The 25,709-nt window shown below is 39.4% G+C and overlaps 1 protein-coding gene across 11 annotated transcripts in view; it reads left to right on the forward strand.

Moving 5' to 3' along the window:
* Positions 1 to 25,709, forward strand: part of MAPK14 (mitogen-activated protein kinase 14) — an 84,978-nt gene that overhangs the window by 19,815 nt on the left and 39,454 nt on the right. For all 11 annotated transcript variants that reach the window (XR_002521533.2, XR_002521534.2, XM_003897513.5 and 8 more), the window contains 2 exons: positions 5,008 to 5,137; positions 11,918 to 11,976. Coding sequence is in view for 9 of the 11 variants with exons in the window: in XM_003897513.5 (XP_003897562.1) it covers positions 5,008 to 5,137; positions 11,918 to 11,976 (189 nt within the window). In the remaining 2 variants the exon portion in view is untranslated. The remainder of the gene's footprint in view (positions 1 to 5,007; positions 5,138 to 11,917; positions 11,977 to 25,709) is intronic.

Consider the following 25,709-nt stretch of genomic DNA (forward strand, 5'->3'; position numbering starts at 1 on the left):
TGATTTTTAATTTATTTATAATTATTTTTTTGAGACAGAGTCTCACTTTGTTGCTCAGGCTTGAGTGCAGTGATACAATCTCAGCTCAGTGCAACCTCCACCTCCTGGGTTCAAGCGATCCTCCCGCCTCAGCCTCCCAAGTAGCTGGGGTTACAAGTGTGTGCCACCACGCCCCACTAAATTTTGTATTTTTTTAGTAGAAACGGGTTTCACCATATTGGCCAAGCTGGTCTCAAACTCCTGACCTCAAGTGATCCACCCGCCTTGGCCTCCCAAAGTGCTGGGATTACAGGCGTGAGCCACCACACCCAACCAATTTTTTATTTTTTGTAGATACAGGGTCTTGCTGTGTTGCTCAGGCTGATCTCAAACTTCTGGGCTCAAACAGTCCTCCTACCCTGGCCTCCCAAAGTGCTAGGTTTATAGGCTTGAGCCATTGTGCCTGGCATCATTTGTATTTTTAAAAGACTGTATTGGCTGCATTTGGAGAGCATATTAGAAGGACCGGCAGGCTGGTGACGTGGACTAATATGATAGTGGTGAAATGAAGAGCAGTTGACTTTGAGATGTATTTTGGAGGTGAAAACCATGAGACTTGCCAATAGATTTGAATGGGGACTGAGGAAAGGGAGAAATCAAGGATGACAATCAAATGTCTAGCTCGAGCAACTGGATGAACAATCCATTTATTGGATAACAGAGACATGGAGAAGAATAGTTCTGGGTGTTTTGTACTTGTTGCGTTTCAGGTGCTTATGTGTCTTTCTCATGGAGACGTCAGGACACAGAGAAGAGATTTCAGTGAGAGACATAAATTTGGGAGTTTTCAATATATAGATGGCATTTAATTTAAAGTTGTGGACATAGATGAGATTATCTAGAAAGAGAATATGGGAGAGAGAACAGGGCCCAGTACCATGTCCTGAAGAACTCCAACATAGAGAGTTTGAGTAGAAGCAGCACATGCAGTGGAGACAGAGATGGAGCTGCCACAGGGGTCATAGAAAACCAATAGAAGTGTTGATAAAGACTCCAGGATGGACAGTATTTAGAGAAAGTGGTGACTATGTCAATTACTAATCTTAGAAAAGTGGATTTGGTAGCAGAGATCATTAATGACCTTGAGAAGAGCAGTTTCAGTGGAATGGATTGAGGGAAGAATGGAATTGAAATGAGTCAGTTGTGTAGACGTGTGCTTCTCACATCTTAAGAGGTATATTAATCACCTGGAAATCTTGTCAAAATGTAAATTCTATTTTAGGGCCCAAGATGTCCTGTCCTTTCCTTTTCCTCTTCATTTTCCTTTTCCTTTCTCCTTTCTCCTTTCCTGTTGTCTGCAGAGATCCTGCATTTTCTTTTTTTTTTTTTTTTTTTTTTTTTGAGACGGAGTCTCGCGCTGTGTCACCCAGGCTGGAGTGCAGTGGCGCGATCTCGGCTCACTGCAAGCTCCGCCTCCCAGGTTCAGGCCATTCTCCTGCCTCAGCCTCCGAGTAGCTGGGACTACAGGCGCCCGCCACCACGCCCGGCTAGTTTTTTGTATTTTTAGTAGAGACGGGGTTTCACCATGTTAGCCAGGATGGTCTCGATCTCCTGACCTCGTGATCCGCCCGCCTCGGCCTCCCAAAGTGCTGGGATTACAGGCTTGAGCCACCGCGCCCGGCCGAGATCCTGCATTTTCTAATGAGCTCCCAGATAATGCCAGCGCTACTGGTCCATGGAGCAATCAATGGAGCACACTTTGAGTAGCAAAGGTATAGATTAGTGATTCTCAAACTGTAATATGTATCAGACTAATGTGGAGGGCTTGATAAAATACAGATTATTAGACCTAGTTCAAAGTTTCTCATTCCGTAACTCTGGGGTGGTACCTGAGAATTTTCATTTCCTATAAATTCCCAGGTGAAACTGATGCTGCTAATCTGGGAACCTCTGGTGTAGGTGATTTTTTGGAGAATTTTAACTGTGATGCAGAACTGTCAAGGGAAGTCTTTTGTTTGTTGGTTGAAGGTGGCAAACAAGTAGAGTGCCTTTCTGCTGATGAGAATGGTCCAGTAGATAGGGAGACACTGATGATGCAAGGGAGAAGAGGAATGAAGAAGGGAAACCCTTGAGAAGATGAGGAGGGTGGCTCCAAAGCATATATTGTGGTCTTGAATTTTGATAAGAAAGGGTATATTCTTAGTTATAGCAACAGGGAAGGTGGAGACGATGGGTTTATAGATTTGGGGATAAGCAAATGGAGCTCCCCTCTTGATGGTTTCTGTTTTCTCAGTGAAGGTAAGGGCAACTCTTGAGGGAAGAGGGTGAGTTGGAGATTTGAGAGAGAACATGTCAAATGATCATTTTCGAGTAGGAAAATGAACTTACTAGAAGAAAATGGCTTTATTGAGAGCCTCTTTGAGATTAAGGTCAGAAACTAAGAATGAAAATCTGATTCTACAGTCTTTTTTGTTCAACCTCCGTTAGTTCCTTGGATTCAGTCATGGGAGAATTAAGTGGTTGAGATTACCCAAGGTTAAATTTTATCCAGGTGAGTACATCAGAGAGAGAGAGAGAGAGAGAGAGAGAGAAGTACAAGGAAGTGATTATAATCATGGAACAGGAAGGGAAATGAAGACAGAAGAGGGCTGAAGGATAGAAACAAGCAATGACGAGGTTAACAAATTGTTGTATTCAGGGTGCAAGTAAACTAGAAGTAACTAGGTTTGTGATGAAAAGCAAATGCTGCTGGCATTCAAAATTTTGTAGGTGGGGCAGTTTTTGGTAGGAATAAAGGTCTAGAGTGTGACTGTGAAGACGGCTGGGTGTGGTGGAGTTTCCTAGAGAGATCAGGAAACAGGATGTTGGGTGTGCCGTTCACCTGGATGTTGAAGTTGCCAAGAGTGATGACAGAAGTTGGGAGTGTAGAGAGATCTTCTGGATAGACACTAACTTTTCAATGAATGATGGAAAATTTCAGGTTAGTGGATACCAGCAGCAGAGAGGGATAGGTTTATCAGGGTTGTGAGCAGGAGGTATTTTATAGAACAAATGGAAAGTAATGGTCCTGAAGTGGTAATGGCTGCCAAGGAAGACTCCTACCCACCTGCTAGCCAGGAGGTATCTGGGCTATTAGAGAATGCTTTCTAATGGCAGGGCTATAAGAGAAGCAGTGTCTTCTAGATATGGCCTAGTTTCACAGAGATGGAGGGAAGGTTCAGAAAAGAGGTTGCAGATTTATAGGAGTTTATCACAAATTGGGATTTGAAGATTGAGGGCATGGCATAAAAGTTTGGGAGTGAAAGGAAGGGAACTGGAGTAGGTACAGAGTTGTAAAAGCAAGTTTGGCAGGCAAAGAGTTTGGTGATAATAGATGACCAGAAAGTCTTAGATACATATTAGAGACCGAGACAAACTGGAGGATGAGGCATAATGGAACTGGCCCAGACAATTTCTGTTATTACTATTATATGTTTTTTTGAGACAGAGTTTCACTCTTGTTGCCAGGCTGGAGTGCAGTGGCACAATCTCAGCTCACTGCAACCTCTGCCTCTTGGGATCAAGCGATTCTCCTGCCTCAGCCTCCCGAGTAGCTGGGATTACAGGCACCCGCCACTGTGCCCGGTTAATTTTGTATTTTTGGTAGAAACGGAATTTCACCATGTTGGTCAGACTGGTCTCGAACTCCTGACCTTGTGATCCACCCGCCTCGGCCTCCCAAGGTGCTGGGATTACAGGCGTGAGCCACCGTGCCCGGCGATGATTTCTAAAAATAATTAAAATACACATCTCATTTTTGCTGTAGATGTCCTCCATGATCTAGCCACTGCCTGCATCTCTTATATCATCCCTTCCCACTCTCCCCTTGCACCCTGTGCTCCGCCCACACAGCCCTTCTGTCTTTCTGTCACTCACTCCAGCATGCCATAGTTTTCCTACCTCTGTTTCTTTTTTCATTTGTTTGCACTTGCTCTTCTGAGAGATAGCAGAGTCAAGTGGTCAGTAGCATAAGCTCTGGATCCAGACTCCCTGCTCTGCCACTTTTAAGCTTTGTGACCATGGTCAAGTTACTTAACCTCTCTGTGCTTCAGTTGCTTATTTGTAAGTTGGGGAATGATAATAGTGTTTTTTCATAGGAGATTCGGGGAATTACAAAAGCTGAATTGAGACAAATTAATGTAAAGGGCTTAGAATAATTTCTTGTATGTGTGGGTAAAGACTCAATAAACATTAATATTATTATTTCTTCTACTTGAAGCTCTTTTTCTTATATATTTATATAGGGAATTTAATCATTACATTGTTTCCTTCTCAGGTCAGATGTGATTCCTCAGCCATCCTAGCTAAAGTGTCATAACTCCGCTGGCTGTCTGTCACTCTTTATCCCATTACCCTTTTATTTAGTCATAGTATTTTCATCACCATTTGAAATTATTTTATTATTCTGTTTTGCTCTTCCCCCATTCCCTGAAGGGCCAAGTACTTTGTAGGTGCTCCAGAAATATTTGTGGCAATTTATCGTCCTGAAAACACGGTTTCCTGGGCCTTGACTCTAATCAGGTGACGACAGTGAGGCCTAGGCAGGGAAGACAGAATTCAACTCTGTTTATTAATCTGTTGGCTCATCTAGATCAAGCAGCTGCCAGTTTTTGTAAATTTTATTAGAACACAGCCACACCCATTTTTAAACTTATTTTCTGGCTGCTTTCCTCCTACAACCAGAGTTGAGTAGTTGTGACAGAGGTCTTAGGGTTTGCAAAGTTGAAAATATTACTATCTGGCCCTTCATAGAAAAAAATTTGCTGACTCCTGATTTAGATACATAGAAAAGACAAGGAGAAAACACCAAAAATAATAACAAGCTTTATTTGGATAGTGGGATAATAGGTCATTTTGCTTTTTATCTTTATGCTTTTTTTTTGTATTTTGTTATAACCCTTTAATTTGGAAATAGCCGTATAAATACCCCAAAATGGTATTTAGAACGCCTTTTTAATGGTGAGTTTTTTTCCCTTTTTTTCTCCTTAGTGCCGCTTTTGACACAAAAACGGGGTTACGTGTGGCAGTGAAGAAGCTCTCCAGACCATTTCAGTCCATCATTCATGCCAAGAGAACCTACAGAGAACTGCGGTTACTTAAACATATGAAACATGAAAATGTAAGTTAATTCATTCAAGGAAGAATAAATTTTGATCTTGAATAGGCTGGGGAAAATGTTTTAATTACTGCAGTTGGAAATGCATTGGAGTGCATCAGATGTTGGTCCCTGCTTCTTGTCCTGGGGTGTTAGTGGCCACTTGGTTATGTCAGGTCAAAGACTTGGAATGAAAGTGATGCATCTTCCTGGAGTTCTAGTTTTACTCAAAGGTTTTTAGAGGGGAAGGAACTCTTTAAAATTTTAAAGTAAAAGGATATATTATGAAATATAACACAAAATTCACAAGAATTGTTAAGAGAAAATATTAAAAGGTTGTGTATTCTTTGCCTGGTTTTCCTAAGGCTCTATTATGAGAATGTGGGAGTCTGTGGCTATCAAAACACAAAATAGCCACAGACTCCCATATTCTCATAATATAGCCTTAATATTTTTAAGTGGAAAAATCTGAGGAAGAGTGCCCTAGGCTCACTGAAGGTCCTATCAAAGAGGGCTATTATTTTATATATTTGTTAATAATTTTTCTTTTTTTCCAGATTCAGTTATTTTAATAAATATGTCAGAGGCATTGTTTAAGTTAATTACAACTTTTTATTTTTTACCAATTTGGTAATTCGAGGACATTGCCATTCTGCCAAGATGCTTACAAATTCTAATATAGTAAATAAGTGGATATAATTGGAGTATTAACTGAAAGTAAAAAGACAGTTGACTGAAGACATTTTACTGAACTTCAAAATCAAGTTGTGAATTTCTGTGACTGCTGTATGAAGGGTACTGTGGAGTTTGTAGCATCGTGGAAGCAATGGCCATAGAGATTTCAAAGTCCTTTGGCTGTACTGCTTGTTTTTTGTGCAGAAGAAAATTCAAAATCTATGAATTTATTATTTGACTATTTAGACTGTTTTAGTAATTTAACTTCTTCATAGCGAGAAAAAAGTCACAGATAAGTGATTCTTCATTAGCATACACTTGTTTCATTAGTGCAAATTTCTTCTAAATTGAGAACATTAAGACTTAAATTTGTAATTGGATTATGGATGCCATTATAATCACAGCTGCTGCTTTTGATTTTCACATTTTATTTTGATTGTATAGTATCGAGGAAATCCTATTTCTACAGACAACTTCTATTCCTGAATATAATTTTACATAAGTAGCTATGTGCAAACCTGAGTTTTAAGAATGTTCAGTGTGGAGCTGCAGCTTTCCTAATCAGTGACATGTTTACAAGAAGTTGAGATATGTGGAAAAAGCTGGCAGCAGAAACTTTATTCCTAGGTCTGCATAAAATCAAGGTGGCCTGGCAGCTTTAAGGGATGTGTTTGCATTTGATTTTTAACACACTTGAGTGTGTATGCTGTTTTTCATTACACATTATTATATGTGACAGAGATAGTGTCACAGCTTTGCAAGTATAAAGGATATTTTGAAAATGAAATGCAAGCCAAGCATTTATGGAACCCCAGAGCACCTTTGGGAGCCCCTAGGATCTTATTGATGTGGCTACGCTAATTTAAGAACATCTAGTTTAAGAGATTATCAGTGCTACACTTGATTGTTTTGCTTTTCTTCCTAAATATGTTAAGCCAGTGTTTAGGGATCATGGTATTAGAAAAATAGGATTTTAATTTCCATGTATTGTTTTATAAGTGTCTTGCTTACTAGCGGTAGATGGTCACCTAGATATCAGTGATTTGTTACTTAAACAAAATAAGACACATGGCTGAATGTCTCATAGTTCTCTATTCCGCTGGCAAATGTTTGAAGCCAAAAGACTTGACTCAATGTAGAAAAATTCCTGCATTTTAGCCTATTTTAAAAACATTTGTTAGGTGCTTACAATGTAACAGTAATTTTACCCAATAAAGAACCAAAACTTCCAGTAAGTTTAATTGAGGGTTTTCAGAGAAATTTGTCTCGTTTACCTTCCTCTTCTTTTTTAAAAAATTACTGTTTTGGGTCACCATCCAATTTTTATAGCTGCCAAACCTCCTACGGGCAGCAGCAACAGAAGCTTAAAACTTGTGACCATTTTAAGTGTTGGTAACAAATACAATTTTCAGGTGCCAGAGGGCACATGTGATCTTTTACACAAAAATGCCTCTGACCCACAGTCGGTAGTTCATCTTGAGTTGTCTCTTCTGTTAGTGATCATGAATAATAAATAAAACATTTATTAGGTGAGTGACTGAAGCTAGGGGATGTCCTCTGTGACTGTGAGAGTTTCTCTCTGAACAAAGTTAGTTGGACCATTCCTGATTGAACTTCTGACCTTGATCTCATTAACACCTGCTCTAAGGAAAGATTAAAGGGAGGCAGCCTGCCAGCTGCATCCTTTTGCTGTCTGGGCAGACACTACAGAAATGGCCCACATATGGGTCTAGAGATCTGTACATTTTAGAATTTAAAAATGATCAAAGAAATTCTTTTGTAAATTTTATTTGGGAACCTTAGATTTAACCTTACCATTGTAGACCAAGAGATTGTTTTGATGTGCTGTTGTTAAATATGCTAAATATGGTCTTTGGATACTGAGTTTTAAAGTATTTTTTTTGGATGTGTGCTAATTTGATAAAAAATATGACTTATATTTGCCAGGCTTTGGACCATGATGGGATAATCATTAGAGATATTTGCTGCTTATTTGTATTATAAATGTCTTTTCTAAAACTTTTATTCCTGGATTACTTTGAGGTGACTGAAGTCATGTAACAGCAGAAGGAGTTAAGGAAATAGACTAAAATATGACTTGATTTAGAAGGGAATTTCCATTTAAGAAATGAGAAATGGCCGGGTGCAGTGGCTCATGCCTGTAATCCTAGCACTTCGGGAGGCCAAGGTGGGTGGATTGCTTGAACCCAGAAGTTTGAGACTAGCCTGGGCAACATGGCAAAACCCAGTCTCTATTATTATATTAAAAAAAAAAAAGAAATGAGAAATGAATAGATTCCTAAAATATTTTCCAGATCTATTTTAATGCTGAGAATTTTTTGTTTTACAGTATTTTCCTTATGATTAATATTTCATAAATATGATTAATGGAGGGAGGGGTATTTTGTGAAAACCCATCAAAAATTTAAGTACTTTGATTTAACATGAGTAGTTTTAATCTCAAAATTGTTATTTTTGGTGTCCTTATGTTAAATACATTAAATATTATAAATATTGCTCTTTTTAGGAAATTAAAATTTGCTAGGGTATTTACTAGTTGGCTTTTCTCTATTTTTTTTCAGGTTACTTTGTTTTTCTTCTTGCAGTCATGCTTTTTAATCATTTGAATAGTTGAGCTTTATGTCTCAAATTCTGTTAATGGAAGTAGCTGCTTCAGATAGTTTGCTTAGGTATATTGTATTTTGTAATTCTCTATTCAGCTGTATGGGCTGTGGTCACCACTTATTCTGATGATCCACAGTGGGTCAGTCCTTTGTCCTAGCCACCTTCAGATACGTTATCTGCTCAGTCTTGCTGTCAGGACTGTGAAAATAAGCAATGATGTCCTCATGTTTTTCATACGAGGAAAATGGAACTCAAGAGAAGATACCAAATGTATTTGCCAATTATTATTTACATAATAGCCATTCATTTTAGCTCCTGCTGAATGCCAGGCTCCGTTCCAAGTGCCAAGGGTATTGGAATGAAGAAATTATAAGCTCTTGGATCCAAGAAATCACAGACTGATACTGGGGTTCAAACTTATAGCTGTTTGGTTCCAAAATGTCTGTTATGTTTTCAGTTTGAAATTGGAGTTTTTATTTGAAAATAGTTTTGACTTTTTTTTTGTCTTTGAGGTAACTCTTGCATGTGTAAATCGGATCTCTAATGATTTAATTTCCATAGGAGGGTGATTTTCACAATCACAATGGAAACAATGTAAAACAATGTAAATAGTTGTAAACTTTTCTATTATATTGAGGAGATGGGCATCTCAAATAACAAGAATCTTTGATTAGAAAATATTGGAACAGGTGAATAAAGTTAGCTTCTGGACCTCAGTTACCTTAAGTAGAAGTGGGTGTAAGGGAGAATGATTAAAAGTCCAGAGGTCTTAAGCCAGGAGTGTACCAAACTCAAGGGAAACAATTACAGTTTAGATGGAAAAGGTAAAAGAAAATGGATTTGACTTAAATTTAAAGCACTATTATGAATGAGGTCACAGGTACTGTATTGGGAGGGGGGGCATGTAAGTTGGCCTTACCTCTATGGAGGACAATTTGACAATATTAAGATTCTTAAATATATTGGTGCCCTTTGATTCTGTAATTCTGTTTCTTGAAATTTATTTCCTGGAAGAAAATATGAGATGTGCAAAATACATATATTTTTCTTGCAGTATTCCTTAAATGTCTAAAGATAGGAAATTGGTTATGGTATACACAAATGATAGATATGCTGTATACAAATGTTTAAATATTAAGTAAAAAGGCAGGATATAAAACTGTGCATGGTATAACCCCAATTTAATTTATGTACATCAGAAAATCAAAGGAAATATATCTCAAAATGTTAATGATGGTTATAATGGGTGGTACAATTATGGGTAATTTTGATTTTCTTGTATACTGTTGTCTGGGTAGGGATCTAAAAGTGACTCTATTTCCTTTGGAACAATTTTCAAGGACTTGAAACCTATTCTTAAATTCCAAGTATGTGTCCCAACCACCTCCTTTTCAGGTTCAGACTGTAAAATTGAAGTTGCTTTTAAAAAGTCTGATATTGGCCGGGCGCGGTGGCTCAAGCCTGTAATCCCAGCACTTTGGGAGGCCGAGGCGGGTGGATCACGAGGTCAGGAGATCGAGACTATCCTGGCTAACATGGTGAAACCCCGTCTCTACTAAAAATACAAAAAACTAGCCGGGCGTGGTGGCGGGCGCCTGTAGTCTCAGCGGTGGCGGGCGCCTGTAGTCTCAGCTACTTGGGAGGCTGAGGCGGGAGAATGGCGTGAACCCGGGAGGTGGAGCTTGCAGTGAGCCGAGATCACGCCACTGCGCTCCAGCCTGGGAGCACAGCGAGACTCCGTCTCAAAAAAAAAAAAATAAATAAATAAATAAATAAATAAATAAAGTCTGATATTTGGAGTCAGGCATGGTGGTGCACTCGGGAGGCTGAGGCAGAAGAATCGCTTATACCCGGGAGGCAGAGGTTGCAGTGGGCTGAGATTGTGCCACGTACTCCAGCCTGGGCAACAGGAGCGAAACTGTGTCTCAAAAAAAAAAAAAAAAAAAAAAAAAAAGCCTGATATTTGGATGAGTGGAGTAACATCCTAATTAGAAGACCTTTTTCATGATAATGTTTTGAGTATTAACATATCTTACTTCTAGAGCTTCGTGTTTAAGTTGGCAGGTTAGAACAGTGTGCTAGTGAGGCCACAGTCTTGCTTCATATCCAGATACTCTCAAATATGGCTGGGTGTATTACAAATGAATTATAATATTTCTTATTTGTCTTGTCAATACCTAACTCTGTAGAAATGAATGGCCTGGGTTTTAAGGAAAATGAATGGGAGGTGGGGGATGGAGGTGCTGTATGTGGATGAATTCATGATCAGAAAACTTTTCAAAGACCTTGGGTTATTGAGTATTAAGTACCTCTTTGCTTTATCCCTGTGTAAAGATAGACTTTTTTTTTTTTCATTTTTAAATTGTCTGATTTAAATACCTGATCCATTAAGACTTTGTGAGAATAATACCAAGAATATACTGAGAATATTTTGAGGCTATAAATATGTCAGTTTTGAAGGCTATACAGTTAAGATGGAAATTTTTCATGGAATACATTTTTTGAAAACACAATATTATGGTAACAACCATGGACATGTGACCTTTTTTTCCTGTTGGATTAATTCATTAGACCATTAGTACATACGTAACGCAGGTACCCTAAATCTTTTTGCCTTCTGGTAAACTACTGACTACATATGATTAAATTCTAAAGAGATGAAGATTTTTAATGGTAAAATGGGTTAATATGAGAATTGATGTTAACAAGTAGAAAACAAAAGCATAATTTGGGTAGAAAATTAGTTGGAGTTACTAAGGATGTGACGTGATGTTATGAAACTGAGGTAGCTGGTTTTGAATTAGTTCCTATTAAAATGATTGAGACCTGGCTGGCCATGGTGGCTCACTGCTGTAATCCCAGCACTTTGGGATGCTAAAGTGGGAGGATCACTTGAGGCCAAAAGTTCCAGACCAGCCTGGGCAATCTAGTGAGACACATCTGTACAAAAAAAGAAAAATTAGCTAGGCATGGTGGTGGCATGTGCTTATAGTCCCAGCTACTTGGGAAGCTGAGACAGGAGGATTACTTGAGCTGCCATGAACTGTGGTGGTGTCACTGTACTTTAGCTTGCATGTCGAGTGAGATCCTGACTCTTTTTTTTTTTTTTTTTTTTGAGACGGAGTCTCGCTCTGTTGCCCGGGCTGGAGTGCAGTGACACAATCTCAGCTCACTGCAACCTCCGCCTCCCAGGTTTAAGCAATTCTCCTGCCTCAGCTTCCCGAGTAGCTGGGATTACAGGCGTCCACCACCATGCCTGGCTAATGTTTGTATTTTTAGTAGAGACAGGGTTTCACCATGTAGGCCGGACTGGTCTTGAACTCCTGACTTCAGGTGATTCACCTGCCTCAGCCTCCCAAAGTGCTGGGATTACAGGCATGAGCCACTGCTCCTGGCCTAGACCCTGACTCTTAAAAAAAAAAAAAGAAAAGAAGATTAACACCTGATAGGTACTATACTGAGTTTAATATTTATTTACTGTTTAATTTTTATATTTTCTTACAGGTGATTGGTCTGTTGGACGTTTTTACACCTGCAAGGTCTCTGGAGGAATTCAATGATGTGTGAGTAAATCTTTTGCATTTGCCTTCCTGGTCTACAGAATGAAGACTAATAGCCCATTTCTATTCCTGAACCATTTAGCAACATACAGACTTCAAAAAATTCTTTATTCCTATCATGCAACTCTTTCTGGGTGTAGGGGTGGATACCAGAAGAGATATGTTATGGGTGGGGTGTGTTAGTATTTGCATCATTTCAGGCACATTGTACCCCACTGAAGAGTCAGTCTTGAATTCTTACAAAAGTTCCATGGAGAAAGGAGTAGAGAGTTTTGACTATGGATTTTTTCTTTTCAAAGTGTTTATCCCAGGTTTGGTTTTTTTTTTTGTTGTTGTTGTTGTTTTAAAAGACACGGGGTCTTGTGATATTGCCCAGGCTGAACTCAGGCTCCTGGGCTGTAATGTTCCTCCCACCTCAGCCTCCTGAGTAGCTGGGACTGCAGGCACATGCTACCATGCCTGGCCAGTCCCAACTTTTTAAAGTGCTCTTCAAGAAATGTAATGGAGCCCCAGTCATATAAACTCCCTCCACTTTTATTGCCCATGCATGTGGGAGGTGATATTAGAACTACATACTGATCCTTGAAGTATTAGATTGCTACACTGGGATAAGGGGCAGACATGTTGAGAAAGGCTTCTCCCAGCTTTGTAACCACCTCTGTTATTTTAACCTGGGATCCCCCTAGAAAGCAGAGCCTGGGATTCTCAGGAACTGGTAGTAGGGGCTAGGGAAAATGAAACAGGGAAGGAGAGAAAGCTTCTGAGGATATGTTGATTTGGTCACCACTATGGACAACTGGGCTGAAAACTGCTAAGATCTAAGAAGCTGTACATAATGCACCTCAGATAGGGATCATGAATCCACTGGCTCCTGACCCCATTGGCAGGGGTTGCCACATGTGTCATTAGTGCCTTCACATGCCCAGGTTGCACCTTGGTGAGCATAAGACAGATTCCAGCAAGTGTTCCCATGTATGTGTGAGCTCTCTACTATAATAGCTTTTCTAGTATCTGAGTTGACACAGCTCTCCCTGCCCCCAGTTCACAGATACACTATACCATAAAAGAGAAAAAAACCTTAAACGTAGTTATACTTTTGGTCCCATTGAAATTTTGGCATTCCTAAATGGAAACGGTTACTGTTATGAAAGCTAAAACAGAATTGAAGATCATTACTTCTCTTCCTTAACCTCCATTCCCCCATTGACTCCGGTGCTGAACCTAACCAGTTTCTCTTCACCCTTATCCTGGTTTCAGTTTCTCCCATTCTTATCCTGGACTGATCACAAACACCATTTACTCCTTTCCCACAGAACACACAGGGGATTTGTTTGAACTTGTATGTTCTGTCTAAGGAAAGGGAGAAAGAAATAAAGAAGATGAAATGGAAAGGGAAGGAGGAAAGGTGACAAAAACATTTCTCCACCATTTGAATTTAGTTGGAACAGTGTATGGCTGAGAGTAGAAGTTGAGAGAGGAGAATTTGGTCTACCTACAAGATCTCCTTGGCCACATTAACTTTGACCCTGCTAATGAAAGTTTAAGAAACAAAGGAAAAAAATAGCCAATAACTAAGAAAAATTGTTCTTCTCGCAGCCTTGCTTGGTACAAGAATATGGAGGCTTCCAGAGATTACTGGATGTTACCCAAGGGCATGTATATTACAGTTTGTTGAGCCCTACTGTATGCTGTAGTTGGAAAAGGGAATGTTGCAGAATGATGGTTTTTTAAAAAATAGTTTCCCTAAATGTGGAAGAAATGCTGAAGTAATGTGTTAGTGAATTACTTTGGAAAACATTTGAGCTGTTAGATCCCAAAATTTTAGGTCTACTAAGGATGGATTTATATAACAAAGGAAATGATTATTTGCTGACTTGTGCAAAGTGCAAAATGCTGTACTTTGGCCTAACTGGACAGTCTGGAACTGTATTGAGAACCTATTTTTCCTGTGTGAAAAGACCTTAATTAAGGCCAGTGTCTTCTTAAAAGGTTAAATGTTACTGATAGTTTTGCCTTTGTTTGGATCCTTTATCCATGTAAGGACCCAGCAACTACAAGTCTACCTTTGAACTAAAGTTTCATTCATTTATTCATTCAACCATTCATTCATTTATTAATTCATTCAACAAATACTATGGCTGATGAGCAGGAATCTGTTTTTTCTACTTTAGCTGGATTCTGTTCTTTATAAACAATAACTGAGTTTACCTCTTGGAAGCAAATCTCATTACTACTTGTTGAATACTTACTGAGTGCAGAACACTGAGCAGAGTGTTGGCACAGGCTCAGAATAATCAGAAACAGTCGCTCTTCCTTTTGATGAAAGTGTCTGGTTGCGGGAAACAAATTCAAAGCAGTTTTGTATCCAGGCTACCAATTGGCTGTATGACCTTGGACAAGTCACTTTACTACTATAGGCCCAGTCGTTTCCCTGTAAAATGATGAGAATTGAGGTCGTTGACTTCTGAGGTGTTTCAAATTACAGAAAGTCTCTGAAAATAGAATGAACTTGTTTGCCCTTAGAAAAATATTCCATTGTTTACTTTTTCTGTGACATTCATATCACGGAAAAAATCACTGTAGTTCAGGACAATAGTTATTTCAGTGTTTTCTTTTTTTTTGAGACAGGGTCTTGCCCTGTTGTCACCCGGGTTGGAGTGCAGTGGCGAGATCTCGACTTACTGCCACCTCTGCCTCCCAGACTCATGCAATCCTCCCATCTCAGTCCCCCAAGTAGCTGGGACTACAGGCATGGGCCACCATGTCCAGCTAATTTTTGTATTTTTGGTAGAGATGGGGTTTCGCTATGTTGCCTAGGCTGGTCTTGAACTCCTGAGCTCAGGTGATCGCCCTCTTAGGCCACTCAAAGTGCTGGGATTCCAGACATGAGCCACCACTCCCGGCAGTTTCAGTATTTTCTAAAGTTATTTAGGGTCACACAAAGAACATAAATGAGGTTCAGTGTTACACAATTGGGAGCGGTGGGGTCTGTGGCAAAATACATCTGCACCTCCTAAAAGTATTCAAATTCACATTCAAACAAAACAAGTAAACAAAAACCTACACTTCCGGCCAAGCCAGACATAATTTAGGCTAGAGTGGTTCTACAAGCCGCCTGTTTAGAGCAGGCTATAATTTGAACACAAATTTTTAAATGGTAATTAGCAAAATCTCTAATTACTTTCAGATTTACAGTTGATTTTTTTCTTTTCTTTTTTTTTGAGACAGTCTCTCTCTGTCACCCAGGCTGGAGTGCAGTGGCATGATCTTAACTTGCTGCAACCTCTGCCCCCTAGGTTCAAGTGATTCTCCTACCTCAGCCTCACAAGTAGCTGGGATTACAGGTGCACACCAACACGCCTGGCTAATTTTTGTATTTTTAGTAGAGATGGGATTTCACCGTATTGGCCAGACTGGTCATGAACTCTTGACCTCAAGTGATCTGCCCACCTCAGCCTCCCAAAATGCTGGGATTATAGGTGTGAGCCACCGCACCTGGCCTACAGTTGACTTTTAATCATGTGGTACGTGTATTTGTGCCTTTATGTTTTGGTTAGCACTTTTAATTTATATACAGCCATGCATCAGTTAATGACTGGGATGTGTTCTGAGGAATATGTCATTAGGTGATTTTGTCATTGTGCAGACATCACGGAGTGTACTTCCACAAACCTAGATAGTATAATCTGCACACCTAGTCTATATGGTATATCTTGTTGCTCCTATGCTACAAACCTGCACAGCATGTTACTGTACTGGATACTATAGGTAACTGTAACATGATGCTATGTATTTATGTATCTAAACATAACTAAGCATAGAAAACATACAGTAAAAATACGGTACTATAGGCCAGGCTTAGTGGCTCACTCCTGTAATCCCAGCACTTTGGGAAGCCAAGGTGGGCACATCACTTGAGCCCAAGAGCTGGAGACCAGCCTGAGCAACATAGGGAAACCCCTTCTCTACAAAAAAATTTAAAAAATTAATCGAGCATGGTGGTGCATGCCTGTAGTCCAGCTACTGGGGAGTCTGAGGTGGGAGGATCACTTGAGCCCAGAGGCGGCGGTTTTATTGAACTGTGATTGCGCCACTGCATTCCAGCCTGGGTGACAGAGTAATATACGTGGTCCACTGTTGACTGAAACATTGTTTTGTGGTACATGACTACTTCAGATTTTTGCTGTGTTTTAAATTTTAATTCTTACAAATGAAGACTATACCTTTGAGAAAGGAATAATAGGTAGTGCATTTTGAACATTAGGAACAATATACAGTTACTGAATCTAACAGATGGAGATTATTTTTGGAAGATGTAGTGTTAAAAGATGGATATACGGAGTTGCTCTTGACCGCCATAGGATGTGGTTGTACAGATGGCAACATTTTGTAAAGATACAGTACCTCTAGATCTCTTAAATGATTGGAAATCATTTGGGCCTCTCTGTTGGCTTTTTGATAGTAATGTTTGGCAAGAGACTGCATGCATATATATTCCTGTGTATGCAGCAAATATTACCAGTAGAAATGCAAAAATCTTAAATAGCCAATATTTGAACCTAACACCAGAGCGAGCTGTAATTTAGTATTATTACAGTATTGCCTTTTCTCTGCGTGTGTGTGTGTGTGTGTGTGTTTTCCTTTTGTAGTTGGGTCTACAGGCTCACACCACTAGACTCAGCTGTTTTTATTTTTTTGTAAACATGAGGCCTTGCTGTGTTGCCTTGGTTGTTCTTGAACTCCTTGACTCAACCAGTCCTCCCACCTTGGTCTCCCAAAATGCTGGGATTACAGATATAAGCCACCATGCCCCCGCCTTTTCTTAACTGTAGTGGTTCTTTGCACAAGCATAGTAGGCAGTGAAGAATTTTTTGATTCCTCCTGGGAACTATTTCCTCAAATTTCCTGGAAACTGAATTGTCATAAGTGGAAATTAGTCTTCTGGTACTTTTTCCTTTATTTTACAAGTTCCCATCCCAGGTTTCTTGCACTGAATTCCTTATCTCTGCTTCATTCTTGAAGAGTGAAATGGAAGTGGGGTTTTGGAGTCTACCGTGGTAGAGCAGAAAACCTACAACAAGGCTAATCAGCAGCCCTTGTTTTAGTGAAAACCAATGAGGAGAGATCACTTCTTCCACCTACTGACAATGATTGCTCAACTAATACGTTTAGCTTTTTATTTCAATGTAAAAGTTGCTGAAAACACTGAATTGGTAAAGGAAATTTCAAGATTTACATTTTAACCTGATGATGTTCAATAAATATTTGAAGACCTTATGCTAGGCACAGTAATAGTCTCTGAGGAATATAGCAATAAATAAGAGTTGAGGCTCTTAACGGGAGAGAAGAACAGTGTAAATGATCAAACAAAATACCATGTGGTAAGATCTAAAAGGTCCTATATGAGTTGGTCTCCTGTGTACTCTCTAATCTGACCTCACTTAGTCCTCTTTCCACTCTGTCTCCACCCCAGTCACTCTGGCCTCTTGTTCTTTGACTACAGACAACCACATTTGCAATAAGACCTTTGCACCAGTTTCTGTTATTGCCCTGGAACTGTTTCCCCACATACCTACATGACTGTCTCCTTTCCTTCAGGACTCTACCCAAGGGTCTTCTCATTAGAAGTTCTTCTTGGCCGGGCGCGGTGGCTCAAGCCTGTAATCCCAGCACTTTGGGAGGCCGAGATGGGCGGATCACGAGGTCAGGAGATCGAGACCATCCTGGCTAACACGGTGAAACCCCGTCTCTACTAAGAAATACAAAAAATAGCCGGGCGAGGTGGCAGCGCCTGTAGTCCCAGCTACTCGGGAGGCTGAGGCCGGAGAATGGCGTGAACCCGGGAGGCGGAGCTTGCAGTGAGCTGAGATCCGGCCACTGCACTCCAGCCTGGGCGACAGCGCGAGACTCCGTCTCAAAAAAAAAAAAAAAAAAAAAAAGTTCTTCTTTTGTTACCACTCTAACTGAAATAGTATCCCTGCTGGTCACTGTTTACCCCTTACCCTGCTTTGTTCTTAGCAAATTTTGTTATTGTCTGTCTTCTCCCTCCGTTTGTAAGTTCTTTTCGAGCATGGAGTTTGTTTTCGAGCATGGAGTTTGTTTTCGTCATCGCTGAATCATTAGCACTTAGAACAGTAACATGCACTCTATTGTTTGTTAAACAGGTGAACACAAGAATTGCCATTATAGGGCAGGTATAGGGTGCTAAAGGACTGCATAGTATGGCCACCTAACCCAGACATGGAGTGTCTTCAGGAAAGCCTCTGCAAAAAAGATGTATACATAGAGGGCTTAAGGGATGAAGGAGAGTTGGAAAGGTCGGGAAAGTGCAAGTTCATCCAGGGGCTAAGAGAGGGAGCTGAGGGCAGAAGAGGGGTGTGTGTGTGTGTGTGTGTGTGTGTGTGTGTGTGTGTGTGTGTTTGGTGGGAATAGAGGTGTATATGGCAAAAGATGAAGCTGGAATGGGGAGGGACTAGATCCTTGGGGCTTTGTAAGCTAAGCCTCATTAAGGTGGTTGCTTTAGAGAAGAGATCAAAGGGTACTGGGAACTGGAAATGGAATTGGAAAAAGGATGAAAGGTTTTATTTTTATGTGGGATGACATAGTTACAACTCTCTCCCCCTTCCTCCCCACACAAACACATTCCATAGTGTGTGATAAAAAGATATCATTTTACCACAGGCAGTTTTCTTCTGGATCCTTAACACATTAGGAAATATTTTGGATGAGCATACTAGTTTAAAATCTGAAATGGATTTAAGACTTTTCTGGGAACTTAAATTTTTGTAATGATGCTTCTCATTGTGAATATGTGACTTGAATTTCTTTTGGTTTGACTTCTTGCCAGTATTACAACTATGTCCTTTCTTTAAAAACAGGGTCTTATGCTTGTGAGTGAAACTGACAAAACATGTGGGTGAGCAGTTCTGTGACACCAGCTTTCTTTTTTTCAGTAACATCTTGTAGGGTACAAAGGGCTTTCACATAATCTCATTTGACACAACAACCCTGTGAAATAGATATTATCTCTAATTCTCAGATGAGGGAACTGAGGTTGAGAGAGATGAACTTAATTGTATAATATCACATACAAAATTGCATCTCTCCCTGGTCTTTTGGCTCTAAACCTATTTCTCATCACATTTTTCTGATCTAAGGCTATGATTATTATTTGAGAGTCTGCTCCCCCTTCTTATTGAGTAAATACTGTGTTAAGTTCTATGTAAGATGCCGAAACTAAGGGCCTGTCTCGTTTTCCAATTGCTATGATCTTATTAAAGAAATGAGGCATTTCTTATTAAGAAATGCTTACCTAAAATAACTGAAGAGGTGAGTCAAATCTGTAATGTCTAGACAACTTACAGGGTGCTGCATGAACTCAGAATATTAGAGAAGCTTAGTGGAGAAAAGCCTCTAAAGAGGGTAATAACTGTCCGAAGAAGCAAACAGGGAATAGGATGTGGAAGCTGAAATTTATTCCAGACAGAGAATGAAGGAAATATGTAAAGTATATAGAAAAGAGATTTGTATGGAATGGAGAGTATTAAATGAAAAAAACTATTGATTCTTCTTTTGTACTTGGATGAAAATTGTGCATTAATGAATTCTGGGTGTGTGTGTGCGCATATGTATATGTTTAGGGTTATTCCTAATTTAGCTAATAAACATGATCTTTTTGGAAATAATGCTGAAAGAAATACCTAGCCTGGTTGCTTGGACTTATAGGTTATTTCCTAATTTAGCTACTAAACATGGTATTTTTGGAAATAATGCTGAAAGAAATACCTAGCCTGGTTGCTTGGACTTATAGGTTATTTCCTAATTTAGCTACTAAACATGGTATTTTTGGAAATAATGCTGAAAGAAATACCTAGCCTAGTTGCTTGAAACTAGGCTAAGTGCTCAAGTTAGTGAACACAGGAAGAGAAGTAGTCTGGGAAAAAGATTAATGAGTTAACTATTAACATTTGTGTTTACAATTTATTTATCAGAGAGGTCTGCTGAAATGGAGATGGTGGGTGGTGAAACTCCTTGTAGATGTTTTTACAAACTCACGTTAGAAATCTTAAATAAGTTACATATCTCTTAAGAAAATATCATTCAGTTTTTGCTTGACATGATCAGTAAGATGCCACTTTTTTCTCAGATTAGCTAGTTTTAAAAGGTAAAGAAGCTTCAAGGCCTAGCTTAGAGTTTGAGTCCTTCAGCAATCTCTCTCTAATTCACTCCTTCCTAAGTCTGTGCTGGGACCCTCTCCTGTGTGTTCTCCAGCACTATATGTCCTTTTATTATGATTATATATTCATATATGCCTTCCTTTCATCTAAATGCTGTATCTGCCTTTCCCACTGCTGCATCTTGAGGGCCCAGAAATACGTATTTGTTGATGGAGTGATAGAATGAATAAATGACTGCGCTGTCACTGTTTATAACTGGTTGAGGATTTGGTTGTCTGAAAGCATGCTCAGTGCTCTCTCCTTTGACTAGCTTTTTTGTTTTCATCCTGTAATGTAGACTATATGTTAAAATATTGAGTCTAGTTTCATTGATGCAGGTAATGTAGAGGGCATCTTTTAGTAATCTTTGCTTCAAGTGAGAATAATTTGTTGTGAAATAAGCCTACTAAGCTGCCTACTTGGCTGCTGAATGGTTCTTTTACCCCTAAATTAGAACAGTCTGGTCTGCTTAACAGATAAGACCTTTGGCACACATATTTCAATAAAATGAGCCCTTGTCTTGTCTCACTAGTAGTGCTGTATGAGTTGTCCTGAGTCATTCAGTGGTAATTGAGTGCCTACTATCTATCCGACACTGTTCTCGGTACTTTAGATACTACAGGGAACAAAAAATAACCCTGCCCTCCATGAACATTGTACAAGCAGATAACAATAAACAACAGTGAGCATATAAAAAAGGAAATTACATAGTCTGTCAGCAGACAATAATGCTATAACTAAAAAGAAAAGGTAGAACAGGAAAGGGGAATTAGGAGTACAAGGGCGGGAGGAAGATAGAATTTTAAATGGAGTAAGGATAGGTCTTATTGAGATGAATTTTGAGCAAAAATGTGAAGAAGCGGAGGAATTAGACCTGGGGATATCTAGGGAAAGAGCATTCCAGGCAGAAGAGGCAGTCAGTGCTAAGGTCCTGAGGCAGACTGCATGATATATTGGAACTGGAGCAAGGAGGCCAGTGTGGAGCTAAGAGCAAGGGAGAGAGATGTAGACTATGAAATAATGAGAGACATAATTGGGGGCAGTGTACTGGATTAGGTAGGGCTTTCTCTGCCATTGAAAGGAATTTTGTCTTTTACTCTCAGTAAAATAGGGAGCCTTTTGAGGAAAGGAATGCCCTGATCTGATTTTTATTTCTAAAGAATCACTCTTCCCCTGTGTTGAGAATAGACTGTAGTAAGTCCCAGGGATCACTAGGTGAGTTGCAGAAGGTTGTGCTTACAAATTGTCAATCCCTGTGATTGTTTTAAGCATGCTGTTTAAATATGGAATAAATTTTTTTTTTTTGCCTTTTGATAATTTCTTTGAATAGGACTGATGGTGGTAAGAGATGCCAGTCTGTAGATACAGATATAGAAGAGTTTTTCCTACAAAGGTTCTTTCTCTTTTTTTATTTTTATTTTTATTTTTTTGAGACGGAGTGTCACTCTGTCGCTCAGGCTGGAGTGCAGTGGCGCGATCTCGGCTCACTGCAAGCTCCACCTTCCGGGTTCACGCCATTCTCCTGCCTCAGCCTCCCGAGTAGCTGGGACTACAAGCGCCTGCCACCACGCCCGTCTAATTTTTTTGTATTTTTAGTAGAGACGGGGTTTCACCATGTTAGCCAGGATGGTCTCGATCTCCTGACCTTGTGATCTGCCTGCCTTAGCCTCCCAAAGTGCTGGGATTACAGGCGTGAGCCACCACGCCTGCCCTCTACATAGGTTCTTTCTGATTATTCTGTGCTTTAAAAAGTGGAGGGTGGGGAGAGAGAGGGCAGGGACGGTGGTACTGGTCTTAACAATTGGATATTATCCAAGAAGTATAAATGAAGCTGTAGAATGGGGTGCTGTCTAGAGTACTGGAAAGCATTTATGACAGAGTTCTTCCTTCTTGCTGTCACAGTACATTTTACTCACAGGAGTCACTTTGAGAAATGTGATTTGTGATCTCTATACTTTGATTAAATTTAAAGAAGACCAACTTCACAAGGAAAGTGAAAAACAAGATTTGTATCAGTCCATGAAGTTCTGTTTTCAGCTTTTAGCCTAATAAAGGCCAACTTACTTAATTCCGTTGTAAAGATGTGAGAACCAGATAGCTTTCCAACCATACTCAAGTCTGACCTTCCTTAGTTTACTTTAGGTGTTATATACATTGACAATATTAGGCATGTCTTTAAAATGTAATTGACTATGCTTTCCAGAAACAAATACTGTAGAAATTATGTGACTCTCCATTAATGCCTCTTTTGGAATGTACTTACTTAAAATGTGCTCATCTATATTCCTTGCCCCCCATCCTGTTCATTATTTTTAGAAGTTGGTGCGTCTTCCATAAACAGTCAGCAACTTTGTATGATGCTTGCTTTTGTCCTCTGTTGCAAGACTTACTTTGAAAATCTTTCTATATGGGAGTTAGAATGTAACAGTTGGTGGTCATGGATTGGTTTTTGGGCCTCCTGGAAACAAGTATAGTGATTATGTTAGTTCCTGCAAGACACTTCTGCCATAAATTATGCCTTTCAGTTTATTTCATTGTAGCTTAGTAGTAACGCTTGATAGTTATTACTATATAGAGTGATTAATCTTACAAACTTACATAATGTTTTGGCAGTCTCACCCTTTCTCTAAATTTTGGTGATAAAATGGATGTGGTCTCTGAGGGGGAAAGGGTTTGAGAGAAATTACATCGTGGTAAAATGTTCTAACTAAAAGCACACTGTCTCTCTCTCAGGCCATGCAGTCAGTGGTCCTCTGGCTGCCTAAGATTTCTTAAGTCACTGATAACCATTTAAACACAATAGTTGTATTTGAAGTTGCTATACTTTCATTAGTAATTTTGCCTAACCTTTGTGAACTAGCTCAGGCATATTAGTTAGGACTTTTAGGTTTTATTTAAAGATAAGTTATGTTTGTCCTTTCTCCATAAAATTATTTAGAAAAGTTGAAAGAATAACCCTCTTATTTTCCAATGTCAAAAAATATAATTATGTGCAAAGTAGTCTTATAAGACTGAAATTGGATTCTGTCTTCCTCAGCTTATGCATCAATTTAGAGTTAAAGAATATAGTAACTGTGATTAGGACAGAATATTGCTATGTTCTTGCCAGCCTTCTTTATTAGTTAAGATTAACTTTGATAGTAAATACAGTATTGATAATTATTAAGGACATTATTCAGACATACTGCTTCGCTAGTTATTGTGACATTTATAAGAGTTTTTAAAAAGGTCATTCCCTTGATGTAAATTTTGTATCAGCTGAAAGAATTGTTGGAAGAATATGTGCTGTGATTAAGATCATGGTCTGTGGAGTCAGTTAGTTTTAGATTCAACTCCTGACGTTACTACTCTTTTTGACCTTCAGTAGATGGCTTATCCTTGTTCTGTCTCTGTTTCCTTGTCAGTAAATGGGAACACTAATGGACATTATCTCACAGAGTTATTGGGAGGAGTGTATGAGACGTGGACATAATAAACTGCTTACTGCAGTGCTGGACACAGAATAAGTGCTAGTTAGTGTCTTTGGTTATGTTATGTTGAGATTGGAACATTTCTTAAAACGTTTCAATCTCATTTACTTATTAAATTACATTTAGAGTCTACTCTTTCCTCAAGGCAGTATAAACATGTAAGTTTTAAAAATATGAAATGCTAAAATCTTAAGGTTACAACTAGATTAGGTCCTGTTGATCTCCATGAAATTGAGAACTAACCATGGCAGCCCTACAGGGAAATTATGATAGAGAAAAAAAATTCCATTCCTCTTGGAGTTGTGTGTGTAGGTATATAGAGAGGTCACACACACGCATGTTTATTCTTATAATACATTAATAATAGATCTAAATTACTGACCTCCTTTCTTCCCTCCAAAATTCATAAAAAATGAAAATAGAAATGAAATGAAATCAGCATTCTTTATAGCTCAGGTGATATATATTATTACCCAACCTTAGGAATAGGAATGATTCTTAGACAGTAAATAAAACTTACACATATTTTTAAAAATTCAGCCTCTTAGCCGGGCACAGTAGCTCACGCCTCTAATCCCAGCACTTTGGGAGGCTGTGGTGGGAGGATCACTTGAGGTCAGGAGTTGGAGACCAGCCTGGCCAACATGGTGAAACCTCATCTCTACAAAAATACAAAAATTAGCCAGGCGTAGTGGTGCGTACCTGTAATCCCAGCTGCTCGGGAGGCTGAGGCATGAGAATCACTTGATCCCGGGAGGTGGAGATTGCAGTGAGCCGAGATTGTGCCACTGTACTCCAGCCTGGGTGACAGAGCAAGACTCTGTCTCAAGAAAAAAAAAAAAAAATCAGCCTTTTTAGTACCAATCTACTTTTTATGTTTCCATAACTGCGTAATACAGTAATGAGTGGCTTAAGACATTGTGTCTAGAATATGTGTGGTGAACCTGTTGGACTTGAATGTAATCATTCCCTAATCTTACCACATAAAGATGGAATTAATAACCAGCACCACACCTGTGAGGAGAAATTCTGGAATGCCTCATCTTGCCTCCAGATAAAACATGTTCCTCCTTCCTTTAAGGTAAATGCAGGAATATTGTCAATGAACAAAATCCTTTCACTAGTCATTCCTGAAAAAGAATTATAGTTTGAAAATCAAAAAATAGACTGGGCGCAGTGGCTCAAGCCTGTAATCCCAGCACTTTGGGAGGCCGAGACGGGCAGATCACAAGGTCAGGAGATCGAGACCATCCTGGCTAACCCGGTGAAACGCCGTCTCTACTAAAAAATACAAAAAAAAAAAACTAGCCGGGCGAGGTGGTGGGTGCCTACTGTAGTCCCAGCTACTCGGGAGGCTGAGGCAGGAGAATGGTGTAAACCCGGGAGGCGGAGCTTGCAGTGAGCTGAGATCCAGCCACTGCACTCCAGCCTGGGCGACAGAGCGAGACTCCGTCTCAAAAAGAAGAAAAAAAAAAAAAGAAAATCAAAAAATACTCCTATTTTAGAACCTACAACGTGGAAGGCTTATAATAAGGTGAAAATGTACTGGTGGATTTAAAACTACAAGATACTTAATTATAGCCATGCACTAAGTTATACTTTATATTTTGTCATGCAAGAATAATATTTTTAAGAAAACTGATACTGACACATGTATCTTTCTAATCCCTACCTTTGCTTTTATTATTATTATTATTTTATTTTTTGTAGAGATGGGGTTTCCCTATGTTGCCCAGGCTGATCTCAAACTCCTGCCTCAGCCTCCCAGAGTGTTAAGATTATAGGTGTGAGCCACAAAGCTTGGCCTGTTTTCTTTTCTCTTGAAATAACCTGAAAAAAGTTATGTCAAGTAGGAATAAGTATGTAAATGTTTAGAATAGATGGCAGGTAGTTAAAGTTAGAATAGTAATGTTGGGAGGCTGAATTGGGAGGATCACCTGAGACCAAGAGTTAGAGCCCAGCCTGAGCAACATAGTAAGACCCCATCTCTACAGAAAAATTTTAAAAAATTAGCTGTGCGTGGTGGTGCACACCTTTAGTCCTAGCTACT

Source organism: Papio anubis, chromosome 6 (genome assembly GCF_008728515.1).
Source record: "Papio anubis isolate 15944 chromosome 6, Panubis1.0, whole genome shotgun sequence".
NCBI lineage: Eukaryota > Metazoa > Chordata > Mammalia > Primates > Cercopithecidae > Papio > Papio anubis.